The 24,360-nt window shown below is 30.5% G+C and overlaps 6 protein-coding genes across 6 annotated transcripts; 2 read left to right on the top strand and 4 right to left on the bottom strand.

The window, feature by feature from the left end:
- Positions 1-211: 211 nt before the first annotated feature.
- On the top strand, positions 212-679 carry POA1 (ADP-ribose 1''-phosphate phosphatase; the record flags this gene model as incomplete). Its single annotated transcript, XM_064860003.1, has 1 exon — positions 212-679. One exon carries the CDS (start codon positions 212-214, stop codon positions 677-679), a length of 468 nt encoding a protein of 155 aa, XP_064713376.1.
- Positions 680-831: 152 nt separating this feature from the next.
- Positions 832-4,290, bottom strand: PWA37_003477 (chitin synthase; the record flags this gene model as incomplete). Its single annotated transcript, XM_064860002.1, has 1 exon — positions 832-4,290. The coding sequence occupies one exon, from the start codon at positions 4,288-4,290 to the stop codon at positions 832-834; it is 3,459 nt and encodes a 1,152-aa protein (XP_064713375.1).
- Positions 4,291-4,898: 608 nt separating this feature from the next.
- FUR4 (uracil permease) lies at positions 4,899-6,845 on the bottom strand (the record flags this gene model as incomplete). Its single annotated transcript, XM_064860001.1, has 1 exon — positions 4,899-6,845. One exon carries the CDS (start codon positions 6,843-6,845, stop codon positions 4,899-4,901), a length of 1,947 nt encoding a protein of 648 aa, XP_064713374.1.
- Positions 6,846-15,027: 8,182 nt separating this feature from the next.
- On the bottom strand, positions 15,028-15,384 carry COX16 (Cox16p; the record flags this gene model as incomplete). Its single annotated transcript, XM_064860000.1, has 1 exon — positions 15,028-15,384. The coding sequence occupies one exon, from the start codon at positions 15,382-15,384 to the stop codon at positions 15,028-15,030; it is 357 nt and encodes a 118-aa protein (XP_064713373.1).
- Positions 15,385-16,451: 1,067 nt separating this feature from the next.
- SYS1 (Sys1p) lies at positions 16,452-17,045 on the top strand (the record flags this gene model as incomplete). Its single annotated transcript, XM_064859999.1, has 1 exon — positions 16,452-17,045. The coding sequence occupies one exon, from the start codon at positions 16,452-16,454 to the stop codon at positions 17,043-17,045; it is 594 nt and encodes a 197-aa protein (XP_064713372.1).
- Positions 17,046-17,437: 392 nt separating this feature from the next.
- Positions 17,438-23,698, bottom strand: CYR1 (adenylate cyclase; the record flags this gene model as incomplete). Its single annotated transcript, XM_064859998.1, has 1 exon — positions 17,438-23,698. One exon carries the CDS (start codon positions 23,696-23,698, stop codon positions 17,438-17,440), a length of 6,261 nt encoding a protein of 2,086 aa, XP_064713371.1.
- Positions 23,699-24,360: the final 662 nt, after the last annotated feature.

Raw genomic sequence — 24,360 nt, 5'->3', positions numbered from 1 at the left:
TTTAGACCTGATAATGTATTATAATTTTTTTTTACAGAAGTAGGAAAAAATTATGATTACATAAAAACGAATGGTCTCTCTTTTTATTTTTTTTTTTTACTTAACCTAACTGAAAGAAAAGAATTGAAATAAATAGAAGACATATTTGACTGCTTAATTATTCGTTTCCTTGGTTAGGAAATTAGATCGAGTTTATGACAAGTAGACAAAAATGGGTAATATTAAATATGTGAAAGGTGATATTTTAAATGCAGGGGATTTTCCAAGAATACTCTTGCATTCTTGCAATTGTAATGGTACATGGGGAGGAGGAATTGCATATCAGTTAGCTTTAAAATACCCTTATGCAGAAAAACAGTATAGAGAAGCTTGTGACAGACATGTTGTTGGACTTTTAGGTAAATGTTTGTTGTTGAGAACAAAGGAAGATCCAAACTTAATTATTGGCTGTCTCTTTACCGCTGCTTATGGGGGATCTGATCAAAATGAGAGTTACATTCTAAAGTATACTAAGATGGCTTTACAAGACTTATCATCACAACTTAATCAAGAAAAAACACTGGAAGACTATCAGATTATTATGCCTAAAATTAATAGTGGTATCTTTGGCGTTCCTTGGGAAAATACAGAGCAATTATTAGAGGTGTCCCCACAAGACTTTACAGTTTATGTAATATAGTGAAAGGACTATTTTTTTTCGTTAAGTCTATGACGATATTACAGGTTATTTTCTGTCACACACACATATATATATGTCCTTATGTATGTATACATAGATAAGATTCTAAGTATTTTAATATTATACAATTTATATTATTATCATGGAATATATTATTTCATATTTGCAGGTATTCCTGAGTTTTTTATCTTTTCTAATCTTTCTTGGGCTTCATATTCTCTCCAGGTCTTCATTTGAATTCTACCATAGTCAAACTCACCTTCTGCATCATCATGGCCACCTGCTTTATTACCACCAGCAATGGTTCTTGTTTCACCCCATGAGAAATCGTCAAATTTCCAATAAGCGTAGGCGGGTAAAACAAAATTCCAAATAGGTAAGGCAATAATATATATAGCTAACCAGATTAAATAGGACCATTTTGTTGCAGTGACAACAACTAGCACACCAGGAAGACCTAAAATTATAGCAAGTAAAACTAAAGTTAAAATTGGAGTTGGATGCGATACAATAGCAAAAATAATCACATATACCGTGAAACTGATGGCCAATGGCAAGACTAGAGTACCAATCAATTGAATAATAATCACAAATTGCATGGAGAAGCAAAATGTACCACAAAGGTCTCTTATCAAAACTAATTCAAATAAGTTATGCACAGTAGAATTAATCCACCGACGACGTTGAGATAACAGAACCTTAAATTTGTCTGGAACAACTGTTTTACAAGCAGCCCTAGGAACGAAAATTTGTCTTCTGTGTGGAAATGTCTTTAACATTAAATAAGAAAGGTATCTATCTTCACCTAACAAAAGTAAATTTTTCATATGTAAAGTATTGGTAACGTTATTGGAATAACGTTCCACAATATCTGGATTGGCTAAGATAGGTACCCAATATCCATCTGAACCTTTGGGGGCTTTAATACGATATAATGAAAAACAACCAGGTAAACAAGTTACAGAACCAAAAACAGATTCAAATGCTTTTTCTTGATGATGTGAAATGAAATATTCAAAAACTTGAATAGCAGTAACCCAAGAGTCTCTTTTATTAGCTATTTTGGTTTCACCACAAAGACCCATTATAGATGGATCTTTCACCATTTCTGCATTCATATGCTTTAGAGAATCGGGGAAGACTTTAGTATCAGCATCAACCATAAGAACGGTTTCATATAGATCTGCCATTAAACCCGTAATCTGCCAAATGTTTTTAAGTAATTGAAACTCCAATTCAGACATTCTCTCATCAAAGGTAATCTTCTGTAAAAATGACATTAGGATAATTTGAGAATCACGTTTACCTCTATTACCAGGTTTAGCAGAACCTTGTTCTTCTGGTGTACCACACTTAACAATCGTAATAATTGGAATACGTTGTTGCTTTTCTTCTGGAACAGTCGAACTATCATACTTGTAAAATCCAGCGTATATTTTAGCCATGTTGTGTCTTTTTGAACCAGAGGCAACCGCAACATACGAGTATGGAAGCACATTTTCCGGTTCAACAACAAAATCCTCCATCATACTAAGAGCAATTTCCGGTGTAGTCCTATCATTACCAGATCCTTTAATAAGACCATCACATACAACCATCATTAGTTTATGGGAATTTGGGTAATCAGTAGTGGCTAAAGAATCTAATGTGGTTCTTAAACCGTTTTCATCTTCAGAATAACATGTGACAAAACAAAGAGTATGAATTAAAGGATATCCAAAAGGTACAAAATTGATAGGAGGTTGCTGGACGATATCTGGATGAATATTCGATGTGTCTAATTGTTTTATTGCCATACTTGATTGAACAATTGGATAATTAAGATGTTGAGATGCTCCCGAAAATAAGAATGATCCGCTCCTAGAACGACTATAAGTGCCATCTAATTCTTTGTCTGTATCTTTCTGAGCTTGCTGAAGTGTCATGGTTGTCATTCCTTTATATCTTGAACTTTCCAAGTTCTCATCTTCGTCATTAAGATCGATCGTTGATTCATTTAAATTCAGCATTCTAGATGTCTGTTTTTTAATCAAATTAAAAGTAGAATCATTCCGGTTGTGTCCATACATAGAATATTTTGGTCTTAATGAAGGAGGTACTGGTTTAATTGGACCTTGAGTAAATATATCTTCTGACCAATCCTCAATCTTGTTCATCTGTTCCGTTAGCATCTTATTATCAATGGCCGAAGCACCTTGACTTTTAGCAACAAACCACCAAAAATAACATGCTACGAGAAATTTAATTATTGAAATAGACAGAATAAACACCAATGAGACATACAATACAATATCCGATGCAATACAGCCAATAGTTTTAGAATCTATTTTACCAACCTTAATAATTTCAGTCAAACATCTGGCAACTTTTCTTTCATAACCATGAGATAAAACTAATGATAGATCATAACCTTGTAAACTAGCATTGCGAAGTTCATCAAAAATAACTGGATATATTAATTCATTTGGATTAAGCCAAGCTAGTTTTTCTAAATCAAGAATATTCCCATCATAAACTACTAAATTTCTAGAAGAGTTCCGCAAATCATCCCACGTATAATATATTTGGGCAGTTGGCTTTAATTTATAAAAGGCATTTCTTTCCTCTTCTGTTGTATGACAGCCCCAACCAGCATAAGGTCCTGGTTGAGTAAAATTTGGTTTTGATGTATCATCTTGGTTAATTAATGTACAAGGAAAATACCATGCCAAATTATTGCTTGAATCGTGTGGGATAGTGCAGTTATCTCTAGGTACAATAATATCATGACAATTTCCATTAACATTTTGATAAAGAAATGAAGCATCTTTACCTGCATCGTACCAGGGTCCATAAATAGCATTAGTTCCTTTGGCTTGCAAATCACTTCCTGCTGGGCTTGTACCATTATAAAGATAGACATTACCATTAACTGTAACATACCCTGTTGAAACATCACTATATTTCACTGTCACTCCTGAATTTTTACAAACTGTCCTTGTAAAACCAAAAGTTAAAAAGGCAATAATAGCCCCAATGTATCCAATTATTGATAATAAAGCGATTTTTTCTCTCCAAGCCATCTGTCTTTGTTTGTCTGGCATACCAAACAAAGCTAATACAAACCCTGGTATCCAAAAGGTTATAACACGATAATATATTTTCCAAAGAGAAAAGCTATTAGAAGTTTCAATTCTAGTTGGTTTCTTTCTTAGTGAAGGGAAAATAGGGTCTTCTTCAAATAAAGAATTTGATTCATTCTCATCCTCACCCAGTTCGGTCACACTCTCGATATTATCAGCTTTACCATCATGATTAAGATCATCCAAAGGATAGGTAACTGGAGTATTTGTTGTATTATTTTTATTTCTAGAATGTGAAGAGCGAATTGAGCCTCTTAAACTTTCAGATCTTGGATTAACACCTGTGGTAGAAGGTTGGACATTAATTCTTTGGCTATTCGCTCTAGCTGTCTGTGCATAGTAAAAATGAGGATCATTAGGATTATTCAATCTGTTTCTTTCAGGTCTAACTAAGGAGTTTTGTCTATTTGGGATTCTAGATGATCTGTTTCTTCTAGGATGCAGAAGGTTTTCATCTTCCCAGTTGAGTACATAATCATCATTATCCATGTTTCAACAAGACAATATCACAACTTTAATAGCTGATGGTGATCTTTTCTTTAATATTTGATTATATTTAATGGATGCATACCTTTCTTACAAAAGATCTTACCTTACTTCATTATATACTCCACACAATTAAGATTTTCTTGTTCCTTGGTGTAATTTTATTCATTTTTTTTTAAAAAAAAAGTTATAATAATCCATATCTCAAAAATCTAAAAATAGAAAAAGTCGTAACATAAAATTAAGATGTCATAAATAATTTTTTAAGTTAACAGTAAAAAAACATATGACAGATATGATTATAATTAGTATTTCAGGGTAGATACACTCTACCAAATAAATTGGCTGACATTAAAATGTTCATCGTATTTTGAATTTTAAAAATCAACCTTTTGAAGAATGGTGGAAATATTATCTATCTGAAATGAGGACAAACGACACATAAATCAAGATTTTGTTATGATTATATGAAACGATGAAAATACAGTATATTTTAATGAAATGCACTATATAAGTAGAATAAGAACTCATAAATTTGAAATATTTAAAAAATACGAATATTACAGTGATTGAAGTCTGAAATTATAATCCATAGAATGTATATAGAAATTTTAAAAGAATTTTTTTTCATTTTTATGTTCATAGACACTAATGACATCATTCGAGAGATCCTCTTTTTCTAAAGAGGCTAACCACTCCTCCTCAAAATCTTCCACATCGACCCATCTTTGGAACCAACCTTTGTCTGTAAATATATTTTTAACAGGTTGGCCAGGAACAGGGAAGAAATGGCATAGAATTAAATAAATAACAAAACTGATACCATAACCAACCCAATAACTCAAATAATAAACTCTCATTGCTCCTATTGAAACAGTAATTTTTGGAGCACCCACATCACCTATAAATCCAGGTAGATTTGGTGCAACACCACAGAAATATGCAACAAATGCTCTCCAATTAATACCAAGCTTATTACCATACATGTAAAAAGAACCTTTTCTATGCGAATAAAGATGTGTTAGTTTAACATATCCTCTTCTCACTACAAAATAATCAGCACAAATTACACCAGCAATACATGATAGAAAAATCGCATACGCAGACAAAGCCATAGTAAACTTACTTGAAGTGGCCATCATGTTCCATGGACAGATACATAAGGCCATCATAGCACAAAAAATAGATCCACGCCTTATATTAATGTATTTTGGCAGTATTGCTGTCATATCAGTACCACAAGATAAAGAATTGGCAGAAATATTGGCACCCAACTGTGCTACCACAAATACAAATGCAATAAGAAAAACTCCTGCTCTAGTACCCTTAGTGTAATCTCTAATCAAAAATTGTTCAAGTACCTCAACTGGTGACCAATAATTGATACCATACATTTCGTATCCTGCTGCAGTGACTAGAATACCAATTAAACATGTAATAGAGAATAGTAGGGGGATACATATTAATTGAGACCAAAGTGCAGATTGTTTTCCAGAAGAAAATCTTGAAAAATCAGGAGCATTTAAAACTAATGTAGAGAAATTAGCCATACAACCTAACAAACTTCTTAAGAAAGCCCAAGAAAACGCCGAACCAGTTGGGTGAGTATCAGTTAGACTACCTAGAGCAATCTTGTTTCCTGCTTTTCTAATAGACCAGATAAGGAATCCAAATGCGCCAAATGGAACCAGTATTGCTTTGATGGTAAACAGATGTCTGACTTTGTGGGGTGGAACCCATAAAAATGGTAATTCACAGGCCCAGAATATAAAAAAACACATAAATTGATATGTTGTAGCATTTGAAGATCCAAAATGATTTGGAATTCTGTTTGGTAAATCTTTACCAAAAATAGCTCTTAACATTAAGGAGACAGGTTCCATACCCAACCACGATTGTACAGAATACCAAACAATGGCCATCACAATTCTATTGATTATAGGCCATAAAGAGAAAAAAATCCCAAATGATGCCCTTGAGGAGATTGGGAAACAAATATGGTAAGCAGCACCTATTCTGGACGCTAAAGCAACAAAAACACCAACAAAAGTATAGCCAATCCAAATTGTAATCCAACATTGCCACCAGTTTAAACCTAATTGTAATCCAGTAGCTGCAATCTGCCACGTATTAATATTGAAACATTCCGCTAACCAAAAATAACTGAAATTTAGCCAAGACCAAACTCTTCGATTTTCTTCTACTGGTTTTAAGTCACTATTATACATGAAGGAATCTAAAATTGATACACCAATAGTTGATTTATCTACCACAACATGTTGATAATAAAATTGCATCCATTTTGATTCGTTTTTAAATTCATACTCATGTCGAGATTCTGAATCTTCAAAACTTACTATTTCTTCATCAAAAACATTAGTCGAAGGGATGTCTTTTTCTTCTGAATTCTTCTCCAATGAAGAAGCACGTTTGGCAGCTCTTTTTTGGTATCTTGTTGAAGTTGAATAAGAAACATTATCTAGAAATTGATAATCACTCTGTGGTTGACTATGGGACGGATTTGTAGAGCCAAAATAACTAGTCACGTCTTCAGGCATTTCTCCCTATTGTAAAATAGTAGTCAATAATAAAAGTAAACACAACTACCAAAGTTTGTTATGCTTATTGAATTTTTGAAACTTGTTCTTGAGGAATAAAATAGATGCACTCTTCTATAAAGCTAGTTCAAACTGATCAAGCTTTCAATATATATTTTTTTCATTTAGTAAAAACGAAGCTCATCGCATTGATAAAAAAAAATTTTTTGATGCGCTATCAACAGTTTTCACAAAAAAAGCCTGAAACAGTTGCTCCGCGTTAGCAAGAGTGATAGGAATATGGAATATTTTTGCCTAATTAGGACAAGAAATCCAACTTTTGTGTCAAAAGAGGGGGAAAAAAAAATCGGAAGATAGGTTTTGCTCCGTTAAGAAAGATTTTATGTTTTAAGGTTCAATTAAAAACAGTAAATAAAATCAGAAAAAAGGAGTATGTTAAGAATGGTTTCAATTGAGTATGAATAATCTATATAATTATAATAGTTAAAATTAGTTAACCTTAAACACTCAGCCTATATTCAAAATATTATCACTAGGAACTCAGGAATAAGTTCACATAATATCAAGAAACAATATGGAAGATTGTAAAACGTTATATAATATTGTAGAATAACATATAACACCATGATGTCTTAAAATAATTGTTTGATAATATGGAGAAACCAGTAAATAAATAAGGTCGATCATCAGAATACTCATTATAATATAGGAAAAAATTAATATGAAAAAAATACAAGTTTATAGTTTTGAGAATACTAATATTCACACGTATTTTTTCATAAATTCAATATTTTATTTAATCTACTTTTATAGCCATCCTTTAATAAGTTTATTTATAACATTTCTTCTATTATGAAAACTCAGGAATATTTCCAGAAATAAACATCTTGAATATGCTAATCCATATATACATTAAAAAATCATAAATCAGCAACTTAGATACTAAGTAATCGCTTAAGTGATCATTTTAGTTAATTTATTATAAACAATTAACCAAGAAGTTTTCAAAATGAAAAAAATTCCTAGCGCATGATAACTTTACTTGAGCCAAAACTACATGAAAAAAGTTAACTGCTATAATACCAAAAATAAAATAAAATAAAAATAAACAATTTTTCTGTAAGATTTTTAAATCCCAAACCCTCATTAGGGTTACTCACATATATGTCGTACATTACTATGTTCTCATAAAAATTTCGCCATATCATTATGTCTAAAGTATTTGGTATGCTATTTGAACAAGCTTATTTTGACTAGAGTCAGACGTATCTTCACATTTAAACAGAAACTTTTGATGACAGTCGGATTTATTATTCTATAAAATAATTAATGTGGACTTGGTGTGATAAATTGTCAGTCAGTTCGAATATAGTTAGAAATAAAACCTTGAGTATTATAATAATATGTAAGAGTAAGATGTATGTAAATATACCGATATTACAATGAAAGGAAAAAGAAAATTAAGGTCAAGATTAAAGAAAATAAAGGTCAAGATTAAAGAAAATAAAATACTTTTCAAGATGTGAGGTCTTATTTGGAAAGCCGATGTTTGTTTACTCTTAGTTGGATTATATATATAAATATATATAGGTATAGGTAAGACTAAAACTAAACACAAACAATAATATGATTTAGGGATTATCAAAACTGGAAGCAGATTTATCTTGCATCTTGTAACTAGTAAAATTAGCCGCCGAGTAATATCTTTTTAAAGTGAACAAAAATGAACAGAAATAGTAACTTTTCCTTTATTGTAACCACTTTTTATTTTGTTCCCTTTGTTTACATAATTCCCAAAATGGAAGGGGTTCATTCATGTGTTTTATTTGATTAATAGCTTAAAGTGCAATGTCTGTTTTCTAATTTTAGACACAAAATTTTGCCCTATTCAAAATCAACATTCGAAAACAAATCTAAAAATACTGGCTAGAAGCCTTAAAAAAATCATTTGTTCAAATTACTGAGAACTACATAACAACTCAAGGGTACAATTACAGTAGACTCTACATATAACTAATTAAACATTTAAAAGTCAACTAATCATACAGGATGGAATAACAAACGTAATAACTTTTGTTCTATCCAAAATAGCTTGTTAAGATTCTTAAAAGAAAAAAGAAGAATAAAGTAACTTTATAGCAAGCTTTTCTTAATGGTGTAAACTCTTATAGCTGTAGACAAAAACAAACTCTTCAATCCCAAATTTCTCTTATCTTTGTCGCAAAATTGCTGCTATCATTACTGTTTTCTCTGGCATAATAAAAAACAATATGTGTTTTTTAAAAGTAATACGGTTACAAACCACATTTCCCATTCTTCTTTTTTACCCTCCCTGATTCTGTGTCTTTTCTTTTTAAAATGCAATAAAAGCAAAAATCATTATTTTGTCGTTGAGCACTCCATTTTGTGTCACTTCTTCAATATTACGGGAAAACACTGACATTAATTTTTTTTATTTTTAAAAAAAAGAAAGAGACACAAAATAATATTTAAAGGAATAGGTGTTTACTCTATACACATTTTCTTCCAAAAGGTACAAAGAAACCAGTCCAATAGCTCCTGTCACACCCAACCAATAAGTGAACATGTCCAACATCTATTAGAAAACAAAAGTGGAAGGGAAAAAGTAAATTAATTTTGAAAATATATAACATGTCAGAATGATCACAAAGAAAAAGATTGAAAAAAAAGAATTTCTCAGTTTGATTCTAAAATAATGAAATAATGGAGATAATAATACATAGCTTGATCTGTGAAGCTGATAGTGGAAATGTTAAAAGAACAATTGTTCTCCTTTATACTAAAAAAGTGGTGGGCTACGACCTGTAGCTAAGAGACATACCCAAAAATCCAGTCTAGGAGAATTAGAAACGTTGACAGTGACCTTATAGAGGATTCCATTTCTTACATGAAAGAATCAACGAGAGTGGGTGGTTCATGTGAGTGCTAGGAATTCAACCAAAGGGACCCGTCTATTTACAGAAAAACTAAGTTGGAGGGACTGTGTTAGGATAGCGTATTCTAATGGCATAGTAGTTCTTGTATATCCAGTGGTGTTACCACATGTGGTAAAAAGATCCGTTAAGATGAGTGAATATCTCCCAAGGGATTAGGACACATTACTTTACAATACTAACAGACATACGATAATAATATTAATACTAATACTCAATAGCAGTCATGGCAAAAATGTTTTGTAGATGGGTGGATACAAGCCCTTATTATCCTGATATAATGAATACTGACAATATAGGTCATATATATATATATATATATGCTGTGACATATATGCAACCAACAAGTGAGAATGATACTAGCAAGTGCAGACTTTTTATATATTTTATTACTAGAGAATTTTCGGAGATTTTTTTACCCTTTTATTGTTTAATTTTATTCAATTCCATTACTATTCCAAGAGAGTGAATACAATAGGATCTGTGGATTGCCATTATGCAAGTTCAAGACTATTGTTAACCCAAATTTAGGATTTGAGGAAGATATTTTTTATTAGTTGAATTTAGTTCTTGATTCCACTATTACTCATAAGGTGATAGTTTTACAGAGGCGCTTTTTTTTTACATGATTTCAGATTTTACAGTTGTAGTTGAATTTACAAGCCAAGAAATAGGAAAATGGTGTTTGAGATTTTTAATGGACAATTTTTCAGAGATAATAATTGACATAGGAATATTGGATTCTTGTTTGACTCGCGGCTCTCTTTGTCAGATGGAACTGGTGGTTCTATTCCTACCTGATCAAAATTTATTTTATTATTCGTAATAAAATATTGAACAAGTTGAAGATACTCCTAGGGCTTATAATTTGCACATCTTAATGGAACTGGTGGTTCTGTTCCTCTGGGTGGCATAACAAAAGTCAATTATATCTCGTAGTATTTTTTTTTTATGCTTCATGATCTAAGAGGCATACTTATGCTATAATGTATATCTGAATGATTGGTTGGTTAGTCAATGAACAACATCCTAAATCGTTTCCAATTCTCTCTCTTTTCATTTACCATCCCCTCCTCCATCTCTACTTTTTATTTTGATTTTTTTTTCATCTCTATTTTTTTCTTCTATATCTCTCATATTATTAATTCTCTAGTCCCAGTTTATCTAAATAGTGCACTGCTAAAATAAAATAAAAAAAAAAAAATGTTATAATAAAAAACAGTTATAACAAAAATGAAAATAAAAAAAAAGAAAAAAAAATATAGCCCGCTAAAAAAAAGTATCTCTCACACCTCAGTAATTCAATCCAAATTTTCTACTTCCATCCATTATGGCTACTCCACATTATTAACGCTATTTTACTTTTTCAATCTCATTATTAACCTCACTTTTTCTGTATTATTATCATCTAGCAATTTTCTTTTCGCTACTTTTTTATGTCTCTTATTCCTCTTTCCTAATCCCACTAACAATACATCCATTTTCTAATGTGTTGTCCATTGTCCATTGTATATTAACCTAGAACCTTAATTCGCTATCGTGTGATTGCTTTAGTGTCTTTTTCTCATCTTAACTAAGAAACATACAAAGAAAAAAAAAATAAAGAGCGCTCTTTTTTTTTCCTACCCTCCAACTTTTGTCCAGTTCGTTTACCTAATGTATGTTTCCTCCTCGCCTCATGATCTTTTTACTTTGTGTGATACCCATTGTATATACAAGAGCTCCTAAATCAAAGGAATGCTCTATCTTAATACCGTTCTTTTCTAACTTATTTTTTTGTAAATAGATGTAGTGTTTTGATGGCTGGCCCGAGTATCTCATGTTGATCCATCTCAACTGTTTAAGGACTCGATACTTCTGGGAAGTGGACTTGTTCTCTACAGGGCTCTGTTCAAGGCTCCTGATTCTACCAATGGTGGTGAGGGTAATGATCATCTTAGGCAAACAGTCGTAGGAACGTAAATCTTTTTTCGTATTGGGGCTGTTTTCACACAACTCTGCTCTTCTTTTATGCATTGTCATCAAAATTGTGTAAATTATCAACAAATCCTACTGGGTTACGACGTTCTCGATATCCTAGTTCCTGTGACTTCCCTGTAATGTTTTATGTTTTTTGTACTTTCTTTTATTTAGTTTGTTCCATCTTTGCGTTCTATAAACGTTGGTCATATTTATTTTTTGATTGCTTGTTGCGGGTACTATTCGACTCACTCAACTCCGGGCGTGCATCTTGATTTCATCATGATTAATTGCAATTATCATCTGTACCCTTAGTACCCGATATCCAGGTTTTTTCTTTCTGGGTGCTGTAATATTCTTTATAGCTGTCCTTCTATATAGTTTATGTGTATATTATCTAAAGGAACAACATGTCTGTTGCTAGGATGGACAAAAGTCATAGGACTGTGGTATCTTAGTTATCACTGCTTCCTAACTGCCTAGTAGCTGAATGATCCGGTGAAAGGGGAGGGGGAAATGTTGCCCTCCAAATCCCCAATTGCCAATTTGCTAATAAAATATCGTTTCTATTATATATCTCTCTTCATCTAAACCTCACTATTTACATATATGTTCCATACTAAATCACAATTGTGCACTGGTGTATAAATAACTCAACCTTACCTACTTTGCTTACTTTCATACTAAAATATCTCTTCTCTTTCAAATGGGGAAAAAGTAAAATAAAATAAAAATAAACAATTTTTCTGTAAGATTTTTAAATCCCAAACCCTCATTAGGGTTGTAATGTAGCTATCGTGTACTACTATATTTCCATAAAATATTTGTAACAGCACTACAAACGAAGAGATATTTAAAAAAGACAAACCGGATATAAAAAATAAAAAAGAAAAAAAACAATATATATACGCATCATATTATTCAAAATTATATCATGTGATGTTTGCATAGAAATTAGGTAATGTTGATAATGATTTAAAATTGTGGTCAAGTAGTTTAATGGTTTTGGTTTAACAGATAAATATATGAATTCTATATGCTTAGCCTATATTTTGGTTAGAATAATATAAGACAGAAAGTTTAATGCTTGTAAGAATTTTGGAATAATATTATACATTTTGTTACAACTAATACTGATGTAATTGGAATATTTATGAATGTTAGTTTTTAATAATATTAGCATATTATTGTCCCTTTAATTACATTATTTATTTATATTATATTTATATGTTTTATCTGTATATAATTTATTAATAATAAATACATTAATAAATAATCAAATAATACCTGAAAGTTGAAAATGGAGACATCAAAATTAATTGAATTCTTGTAAAGGTTTAGTTTTAAGTAAAGTTTATATTTGAGTATAACATAGTAATTAACAAGAAATTAAATATTCTACAAGATGAATATTATATGTATTATATTAGAAAAATACAAAACAAAAATTAGAAGTATATTTTTTAAATAAGTAACCAATTTGTTTTTCACTAAATTAAAGATTATGATTTGATAGTTTAAGAAGGAATACCACTTATTATTGTTTCATGGTGATTTTTTGTATTTAAAGAAAAGTTAACAGTGCTGTAAGGGTCATAATCTAAATGATATAGTTTAGAAAAAGATAAATTATTAGAGGCTAAAATAATTCCTATAACGATAATTAAAATTCTGGAAATGAAATTAAGTTTGAAAGAAGTAAAAACTGAACTATAAGTAACATCAAAATAAGATAATTTTAAGGGATTTAATAAAGAGAATCTCTTTATATGAAAATTTTAATAGTGGAGAAACAAAAGAAAATATTTATATGACAATGATAGGCCAACTATTGTGGTAGTAGCAGCTATCATCAAATAAAAGTTTAAAATGTAATAAATTGTTTCTATGCAAAAGCTTAAAATAATAAAATTAGAGTTATCGTTAATTAATATTTAATACCTTTGGATTGGAAAAATTCCTTCAATTTTCTATCACAAAATTCTTCACTATTATCAACTTTAATTGCACAAACTCTATAATGAAATTAAAACAAGGAACAACTGTTCAAGATAAGTTGGGAACAATTTATTGGATACTTGGAAATTAAAACGAATTTAAAGTTTAATTACAATAATTAATGGAAAAATAGGTAAAAAAATGTACCTCAATTAATAAATAACAAAAATAGCACCTTGAGAAATAGTAGAAATTTTATTAATAGTTAGGATACAAAAATTCGAAATAGTTACTTTTATATTTCACTTTATACAAACTTTACATAGTTTTGTATATAATGCTTGTAAAATATACAGCTTATCTGGTTCTGTTATAACACACAACTTATTACTTCACATCTAATAAATTGTAACAATTAAGTTGTTGTTAGTACAGAGACTGGCTGTTAATTTTTGAAATATCACGTTCCTGAATAAAAAAAAAAAAACTACACCTTTAAGTATGTAAAAAGATCGCACGAACAAAGCACTATCCTTGTTTTGGTTTTTGTATTCAAATATGTATATTTTAAAGATTATTGTAACAGTAGAAGTGACGTTCATGTGTTACCTTGTATATTCATATAGGATAATTCAGAAGATCATTTCTAACTTGCTGATTTAAACATATCTGATTGCGTAAGGCAGAAGCAATAATTATTCAAATAATTATGATCATCTTTTCTTCATAATTCTTAAAGAATCATAAGTTTTTATATTTGTTAGAAAAATACTAAAGAGACAAATAACTTTTCTTCCACTCATATATATAATGCACTAAAATCATTTCCACAATTTCCTTATTTAGCATTATTACATTAAATATTTAATCCAGTTTACTTCACATAGATAAAAGATTCCAAGAATAAAATCATGAGATTTCACTTGACTATTTTGAGCATGAAATAAGCTACGCTTCATACTTAAAGTTGGAATACTGGAATACACTTCATTTTAATAAATTTACAATACTATAAGAGAAACTAGTTAGAGGAAAAAATTAAAAACTTCAATTACTTACTCGAACATTGCTTATTATCATATGGCATATGGTGCATACCATAAGTAACTAATTTTTTCATGAATACTCCATCTAAAATGAAAATGATATCAATTTTAGGAATTTTTTGAGTAAAATAGATAATTTCTTAACAAACATGTGATTTCGTTCTATTTTTAAAAAATCTTCAAACAAACGCACATTAATTTAAAGCAGTGCTGTATTTCTTAATTCAATGTTAGAGTCTTCTTTGTCAGTTGCTTATGTATTTGATTTAATTATTTTATTATATATTACCAAACATTTTCTGATTCTCCTTCTAGACGTTCTACTCTCACCGGCTCCCAGTCTTCATCTGCTAAACCTTGAAGACGATAATATTCCTCTTTTACATCTACCTTTCTTTGTTTCTTTCTTAATGTTAAGATTTCTTCTTCATGAAATTCATGTATTCTCCGATCCTCCCTCTCATACTTAACAGATGTAAAGCCGGCCAGCCAATAAGAACCTATAACTATCATACTGCAAAATGGTACACCAAAAAAAAGAAAAGGATTCTTTTTCAAAAGACGTTGGTATTTTCCAGCTAAAGACTTATCAAAAGCTGCTTGTTGTCTTGCAGATCTAAATACTTTATTACCAAATCCCATACTATCCTGTCAAAAAAACAAAAGTTACGTAACGTCTCTAATAGTATTTATAAATGTCAATTTTTCAGACAAATAACACAATGATCCATTGAAAAGAACTTCAGACACAAATATTTACACACTTAGAATACTACGTGGAAATAAGGAAAGAGCTTATATGAACCCCTTTCTTTTTTCCTTTCTTCCTCTTCATCTTGTCTATTTATTTTTTTTATTTTTTTGAACTTTTGTATTTTTTCTTTTTTTGTGTTACATTGGATCATTTGAATTTCAATGCGCTAGAGATGATACATCAATAATGAACATAATCATCGCTAATGGTTTTTCTACAAAGGATATACAAAAAAATGCTATCTAATGTACCGATGATTTCAGAATTTTCAAAAAGACTTTAGCAAACCTTCCTTATCATCGTATGATAAATAACTTTAAATAGATTCAATCCTACAACAAGTATATAAATATACATCTATATAAATTTAGAGTGGTAAGGTAAGGATATCACTAAACATTGATATACAATCACTACTTATCAATAGACAATCTATATTTTTAACTCAATCTCACTAGCAATAGTTATTATCACCTTATTTTTTTTAGATAGACTTGATGATGCTAGTTATTGTCTATCTAAATATCTATATGTGCACTAGTTAAGTCTTCAAATGCAATGATCATGGATCTTACCTTTACAAGGGCTAGATATTTTCCCTATATCCACTTAGAAACCCTTGCATTCAGAATTTTTAAAAGTATTTTGAGGTAATAGAATTTGAAATCATCAAAGAATCTCTTGATTTTTTTCTTGGTATGTGTTTTTTTTATAAACTAAATAAGAAAGATAAAATAATACCTATATTACAAAAAAAAGCAAAGAATAATTTACGAATAAAAAAAAAGTACAAAAAAATTAAGATAAAATCTTAATCACCTAAAGGTAGTTCCTATTATATTTTTAATTGAGTACGTTTGATCCTAATCAGTAGACTGAACAGGCTTAGACCGATCAGATTGAGCAGATATTCTAACCAATCCTCGTACAAAAATACTTTAAATTGACAAAAGTTATGTTTTCATTAAGAAGATATATAAGGCTTCCAAAAGAGCTCAGACCATCGGATTTATTTAAGCAGGATTCATTGTCACCTAGTAAAATTGCCCTTCAAATTGTTTTATTGCAAATATTTTATTATGTAACTGCTTGTTTTCTTTTCTATGGATGGGCCAAACTAGTTGGACATAATATTGAAATGAATGATTGGCTATTTTCTTCCAAATACATTGATTTTACAAATGGATATGGATTGTCGCTATCCCTACTGTGGCTTGTTGATTCACTGATTTGTGTTATATTTTTAACCGTAATAGTAGGAAGGAGTAAATTAGCATGGGATTTTGGAATAACAGTTCACGCAATTAATTTTATTGTAGTTTGTATTTATACAGGTGCTTTGCCATCATTTTCATGGGTAATATTACAAGTATTTTCGTCTTTAATATTAATCTTCCTTGGTACATGGACTTCCAGATGGAGAGAGCTAAAAGATACATTTTTTGAAGGAATGATTGAAGTCAGTGATATGTCTACAGGTTTAGGGGATATCAATGCATCCAAAAATAATAACACAATCGAACTAAAAGATTTAGAAAACCAGCCCTAGAAGAATATCTATATGTTTAAGTAATATTTGAATATAACAAAGATTGCAAGACGTGAATGCAAGAATAAGATAAAAGCTAAAAGTTTATATAGCCCGATTGAAGTATAGTATGATAACATGGATTACATAAAGAAATATATTTTGTTCATTGCTCCCAATACTCATTTTAGAAAAAGAAATATAAGATTAAAGGTCAAGTGGAATATCATCCATTCCTCATCAATTAATTAAAAAAAAAAGAATAATTAGGACGTTCTTACTTATTATTCTACATATTGACATATGTATATACAAGCCCTGAAAATGTTTTTTTTGAGGAAGTATTATGTACACCTTTAGTATATTTTTCAAAGCATTCAAAAGTTTACTCTTTTATCAAGTAAATTTCTGTACTACTCTTTCCTTAACTTATAATCAGCCAGAACCTCGTCAAGTAAATCAAAAATTGTACCTGAAAGATCACTATGATCATTTGTATCACAGAAATCCAAACCGTCTTGTATCTGTTGTCGTAATTGCAACAAAACTACTGCAGATTCAATTCTTGTAACCATGTGGTCAAAAAATGCCAATAATTGTTTCTCAGTCACAGATTTAACAATAGCCGTTTTAGCCTCAGAATTCAAATAGTTATGAGTTGCTTTGATATTTTCAAATTCCAATGCACTACCTGAGAGAGCAGATAATATAGTTTCCAATCTATTAGATATTGTTCTCAAACTAAATAATAAATCTTCATCAATTGTTTTTGATTTTGTGTCCTTTTGAGAAAATTCATGTCTACTTGCTAAAATTTTTGGATAAACAATTGTAATAAATTCCTTGGTTTCTAAACCCTTTAACTTCTGTTCCCCATAATCAAAGAAAACCCATCCGGTAGTTTCCAGCATAGCTATTTCTCTTTCTAAAACTTCACCAACAATTTCTTCGCCATACACTTCTTTCAAAGACTTGCCCTCTTCAGTAACCATTTTATGATATTTCATGACCTTATTAAATTCTGACATAAAGTCATTACTTAAGGTAATCTGACCACCATCAGCAACACTTGACACTCTAGACGCTTTGTTTACAACTGGACCAAGGTAATCCATTCTTTGGGTTACTAGATCTAACTCAGTTACAGGATGGCCCCAATGCATACCCATACGAACTGATAAACCTTGGTAGATTTTAACTCCATTGGAATCAGTAACTAAACAACCATCTTGAATAGACGTAATTTCTTCAGGCCATTGGACATCTAATAATTTTAATTGAACATTTAAACACCATCCCATGGCACTCGTTGGAGTTGGGAATGTCACCATAAACGCGTCGCCTTCTGTTTTGACTTCATAACCACCAAATATACGTAATTGACGTCTCATTAGATCATTATGTGTTTTTATTGCAGTTCTCATTGCATTAGGGAACATCTCCCATAGAAAAGTTGAATTTTTAATATCTGTAAACACAACTGCCAAATTACCAGTTGGTGGTGTAATTTCTGGTTGTAATCTTCTCAATGCAGTATCCTCAAATGTACTTCTTCTTGTTAACAAGGCACTTTTATTCAATGTAAATTGATTATCTTGCTCAGTGCTAGTGTGTAATGAAAGACAGATAATTGTAATATTTTCTGCACACCCATATGCAATTGCATGATCTTTCATTACTTCAGCAGCAATCATCGGTTGAGTGCTATGTTCTCTTGCAATATCGCATGCCATCTCGATGCCTAAATATTCCCACAGTTTGTGTGTGGCAATTATTATCATGTCATCTGTTGGCGATAGTGTTACTATAGAAACATCTGCTGAAGCATGAATATGAGGTAGTAAATCAAAGAAACCTACTGCTCTAGAAACGTCTGTTACACCATCTAATTTTCCATTATTGACATACCCTCCTGATATTCTGATCCGCTCATATTCCTCCCTTTTTGTTGGTAAGTGTTGAGTAGTTAAAGTTTGATAGTCGCCGTTATTCTTGCATAAAATAGCCATACAATCACCCAAATTGGCTGTAAAGATTTTTTCTTTCTTAATGTAAACAACTGTAGAGCAGGAACCACTCAGTAAATCTGCAGAAGTTAAATTTTCAATATCACCACCGTTGTCTACAGAATTCAACATCGTGTTGATTTCTTTATTTAATTGTAGAAAACTAAAACGTAATGCCCTTTTGATATCTTCATCATTACTATCTCCATATTTTTCAAGCTGTTGAATTAATATTTTATCGTATATATCTCTTACAATTCTTGAAATATTATTCCCGTAATCTGAACTTTGGTTTTTACCATCATAAAGACATATCAAACATTCATCATCATTACCTCTGAATCTCTCAAATGTCACATCTCTTGTAGAAACATGATCTCTTTGCCCAAGACTATCTGCAACCCCATAACGCATACCATTAATAATAGATGCAGTTGTTCTTAAACGGAAGTTACTATTTTCATCTGGAACTTTACTGGTGTTTAGTGTGACATCCATTAAACCCAAAACTTTTAAATTTGGTAAAATGCTCAAATTGGAATAGTCAACACCATCATCATGATCTGTTGATGATCTAATTTCAAATTTTCTATTGGCCGAGAAATTTAAGTATTTAAGTTCTTTGTTTTCCCTCCAGTTCCAATCATATTGACAGTTGGAAATGTTATATTTCAATTGATTAGAGCCCAAATCAAAGGTAGTCAATTGTGATAGCTGAGATAGTTCTGCTGGTAGTGTCACTAACTGGTTACCATTTAACATTAAGACTTTCAACTCTTTCCAATTTAAAACACATTCACTTGGAATAGCACTAATTTTATTGCCTGACATATATAATTCTGTTAGATTTTTTAGATTCAATGCTGAAATATCAGCAAAGCTATTATAAGACAAATTTAATAATTTCAAATTGATAAAACTATTAAAAAATGGCAACATCTTATCTGTAAATTGGTTGTCAGCTGCAACAAGAAATAATAAACTATTTAATAATTTGTTAGAACCAGTAGGGTTTGTAAACATTGTGCTGTCCATAGAAGCTATGCTACCAAAGGCATTAGATGAGATGTTCAGGTATGTCAATTCAATTTCCTCAATACCTTCAAAAAATTCACGAATATTATTATAGTGTAAATCCAATGATCTTAATGATTTTAACTGTGCAAATTCTGCAGGCAATGATTCTAATTTGTTCCTTGCCACGGATAGGTAAATCAACTTGTTTAAAGAGCCTATTTCTTTTGGTAAACTACTTAAATTATTTTCACTTAGCTCCAATTTTTCCAATCGAGATAATTCAGTAAATAAATCACCTGGAATACTGGATAGCTGTGCCTTACTTAAAATCAAACTTGTCATATTTAGCGGATAGAAACCTTTGAATGAAATAGAGGTAATAGGGTTTTCCTGTAATTCCAATGTTCTTAATTTGGGTAATTTATCCTCAAAATTGGATATCCTATTTTCTGTCAAAAATAAGTTTTGTAAATTAGGTGCAACCGTTTTGATGCTTGTTATCCTATTATAACGCACATTTAAAGTTCTTAAATTTTTCATTTCAGCTAATGATTGAATTTCTGTTAATTTATTGTGTGACAAATTGATTTTAGCCAATTTGGTCAGTTGGTTAATACTCTGTGGAATACTATATATTTTATTATACGACAAATCTATTTGTAAAAGGTTAGTACATTCATTGATAACATTTGGGTAAAAAATAAACTTATTTGAGGATAAATCTAATAATTGAAGATTTTTTAGGAGCCCAAATGAATGTGGCAACCGTTCTAATTCATTGCATTGTAGATTTAAAATTGTTAAATTTCCAAGTTTTGAAATTGCTCTAGGAACTTTTTTTATAAAATTTCTTTGTAACTCCAAAGATACCAATTTATATGCCTCTGTTAAGTTTACTGGAAATCGAGATGCTCTTACATTGACCATTCTTAAACTCATTAGTTTAATAGAGCTTTCGATAAATTCAAGGGGGAGGAATATATTTGCATTATTTGAGACATCTAAACTTTCAATTTCTGAAGTATGTTGATAAAAAATAATCGGTGGAGTAGTTAAATTCATGTTTCTTAGATCGACGTGAACAAAATCACTTCTTAGTAATCTTTGTTCTTGTTCTGGTGTGAAATGAGAAGGATGCACTGGGTGGAAGAGAAATTTAAAAACAAAACTTAAATCTTCAATACCAATAATATGTAAGGGATCACTTTTTTTGTAGCCATTCAACAATAATAATTTTCTTTCAATAATGATTGGTTTTGAAGTAGATCGAAGAATCTTTGACAGTTTACCAACTTTCAATGATATTTGATAATTACTTTTGAGTGTAATATTAAATTTCTTTTTAAGTATCGGAATCATATCTTCCACAGTAGTCCCAGGTGTGCATGACAAGGTCGTAAATGTATCATCAACATTAAAAATACGAATGGCATAATGCTTATTAAAATCTAAGTCACTTGAATCTTTATAATAATGTTCTAAATCACGTTCTGCACGATCACTTCTATCATCTTCTAAAGTAGCAAGTGTTAAAGGGTTATCTGAATGACTCATTAAAATAGATTTATGAGGTCCCGGTGATAATGGATCAACTGAATTTCCACGTTCATTGGCAGGAAAACCTCCTGGTGATGCTGTTGTTAAGTTTATGTTATTTGTTGAAAAACTCTGTAATGGTCTCGTGATGTTATGTACTTTTTCAGTATCAACGTTATTGGAATTTATTGTTTTATCTTGATTGGATTTACCTTCATGTATTGCATGCCATGAAGGTAAGGAATTACTTGATGATGAATCAGAATCAGTCAAGAAGTCAGATTCTGTATCTAGATAAGATGATGCCGAACTTGTTAGACTTAATGATATAGAAGATGCTCTAGCCAGTGGGTCCATCATTGATGGGACATGCTTATCTTTCTCTTGCTGTAATAGTAATTTTTTTCTTTCTCTCCTCAATTGTTTCTTCAATTTTTTTTTTGTTTTAAGCCTATCCCTATTAACAGCAGGATCTACATCCCAACTCTCTGGAGCAATCCATTTATTCTCATTATTTAATGTTACATTGCTTACTCCTCTTGATAAATTGGTTAAATTATTTCCAAAAAAGCTTCGTTTATCACCTTTTAAACCAGGTGCTGAATCATTCATAGCTGAAAGTGACCATAAAGTAAAATCTCCAACAGAGTATGATTTTTTAGGGCTAAAACTGGTTGTAGAATTGTGTAAATTATTGGACAAGGTCATATTTGTAATTTGCTCATTTGGTGAATGTTTGTCATGTGATAAATGTTGTTCATTGCCAATAGAAGAAGTTTTAAGAATAGAATCTACATTCTGTGTTTGTGGTATATTTGGAATTTTATCATTATCGTCAACATCAACAACGGATATTTTGTTGAACATGTGTGTTTTTGGAGATATGCTTGAAATGGTTAAGGCTATTGGAAAATCTGTTCCCTTCTGATTTGAAGTTGGAACAATGTTGTCTTCATCAGTTATTAGTATTTTGTTTTCATTATTAGTCATTATTTTATTTTGATTATTTTTAGAAGGAAGTAATGCTGTTTTGGTAATATCTGTCAAGTCGTCTAAATTTGTGTCTAATGGAAGTAAACCAGGGATATTAGGAGTAGTATCAGTACTAGTTATTGCAGAAGGTTTTCTCCCAGATGATGAGCCTGAATCATTAGTCAAAACAGATGATTTGCTCTGCTTCCTCAGTGATGCAGCACTTACACTTGTTATAGAAGATCTTCGAGTGGATAATGAAGATGAATTATTCTTAATAGGTATAGATGTTTTATCCCCTGATTTCTTTTTTTCTTTGGTGGAACATTGACTATTATTGTTAGATGTAGTATTTGTATCCTTACTTTTTGTTCTATTTGATGAATGAGAGCCGGATGAAGAGGTATTTCCCGATAGTCTTTTTAGAATAGAACCTGCAAATGAAGTTTTCCTTGAAGGAATATGCATAATGTTGGAATAATGATGAGATGAAGAGGATGAAGGATTTGTAGAAACAGAAGAGGGTAAGATTTTTGAGGTAGAATGCCCTTGAGATGATATACTATTTCGATTTTGCGATCCTCGACTAGTGGTTTTTACTATGGTATAATTAGATGTGGATCGTGTAAGATTATTTATGAAATCTAAATCATTAAGAATAGAGTTACCTTCATTATCTGTATTAATTGATAAACTACTCAGCGTTTTTTTTAGAATATTTTGAGGGATTCTTTTTGTTTTCTTTGTCCTTGAAGAGGAAATACCAGATGGCATAAATTTATCGTTTAATATGTTTAATGGATTTGAGTTCAATATACTATCTTTCTTTTTTCCTTCATTTTCGTAATAAACTATAGATGCAGTCCTCACAGGCCCTGAGTCCCCCTTGTTTGGTACACTTTGGGTATTTCTCCTTTTTTTGTTTTCATTTGATGCGCTCTCCTTAGAAATTGGACTTATTAAAGGATCTGTATATCTTGGCTTATCGGAAGACATCTTAGCATCAGAGGAATTATAGATGACTGAATCTACTAAATATTGTGGTTTAAATGTTGGCTTTTCATTGTGCACAGACTCATTAAAATTAGAAGTGGTGTTTGTGGTCTGGTTACTTTTGGAGGAATATATAGAATCAGACGGCATTATGGAGTACTTGTATAATAACTAATCTTAATAAAAAAGCAAATAAAACAAAAAAGAAAACATGAAAATATCACTACTCAATTAATCAATTCTCTTTTCAGATCAAATGTTTATTATACAGATATATTTATATAATGTATACTGACTGAACTGATTTTAAAAAATTGCTTGTAAACTAAGTATTTAATATCTATTGCTTTGCTTACTTTATTCCAGTACGTAAATATTATTGTTGATTACACTTAAGGGTACGTATATTTATTGAGTTGATCTTTTTTTATTATTTTTAATAGCATTTTGTTGTCTTTGCCCCTTTTCTCCAGTCCTTTACGTTTCTTTCATAATTATTTTTTCTTATTTGTTGTTAATAATTTTTTTAATCGTTTTTATTTTAAAAAAATTTCATCTTTTCAATTTTGTTCAATTAAAATGAAGTAGGGTATTTATAAAAAATAAAAAAAAATGAACAAATTACTCTCTGAGTAACAAGGGTAACAACTATTTTTCCGTTGTTATGACGATACAATTTTTTACTTTTTCTTTCTTTCTTTTTTCTTTTTTCTTTTTCTCGGTTTCGTATCAAAAAGTTCTGCGATGAGTTTTCTCGAGTATAAAGCAAAAAAAGAGGAAAAATAAACAAACAGAAAAATTTTAATTATATA

This window comes from Arxiozyma heterogenica, assembly GCF_036370985.1.
Source record: "Arxiozyma heterogenica strain weizmannii chromosome Unknown scaffold_27, whole genome shotgun sequence".
In the NCBI taxonomy this organism is placed as follows: Eukaryota; Fungi; Ascomycota; class Saccharomycetes; order Saccharomycetales; family Saccharomycetaceae; genus Arxiozyma; species Arxiozyma heterogenica.
The sequence above is the reverse complement of the archived record's forward strand: the minus strand, read 5'-3'. Positions and strand labels throughout refer to the sequence as shown.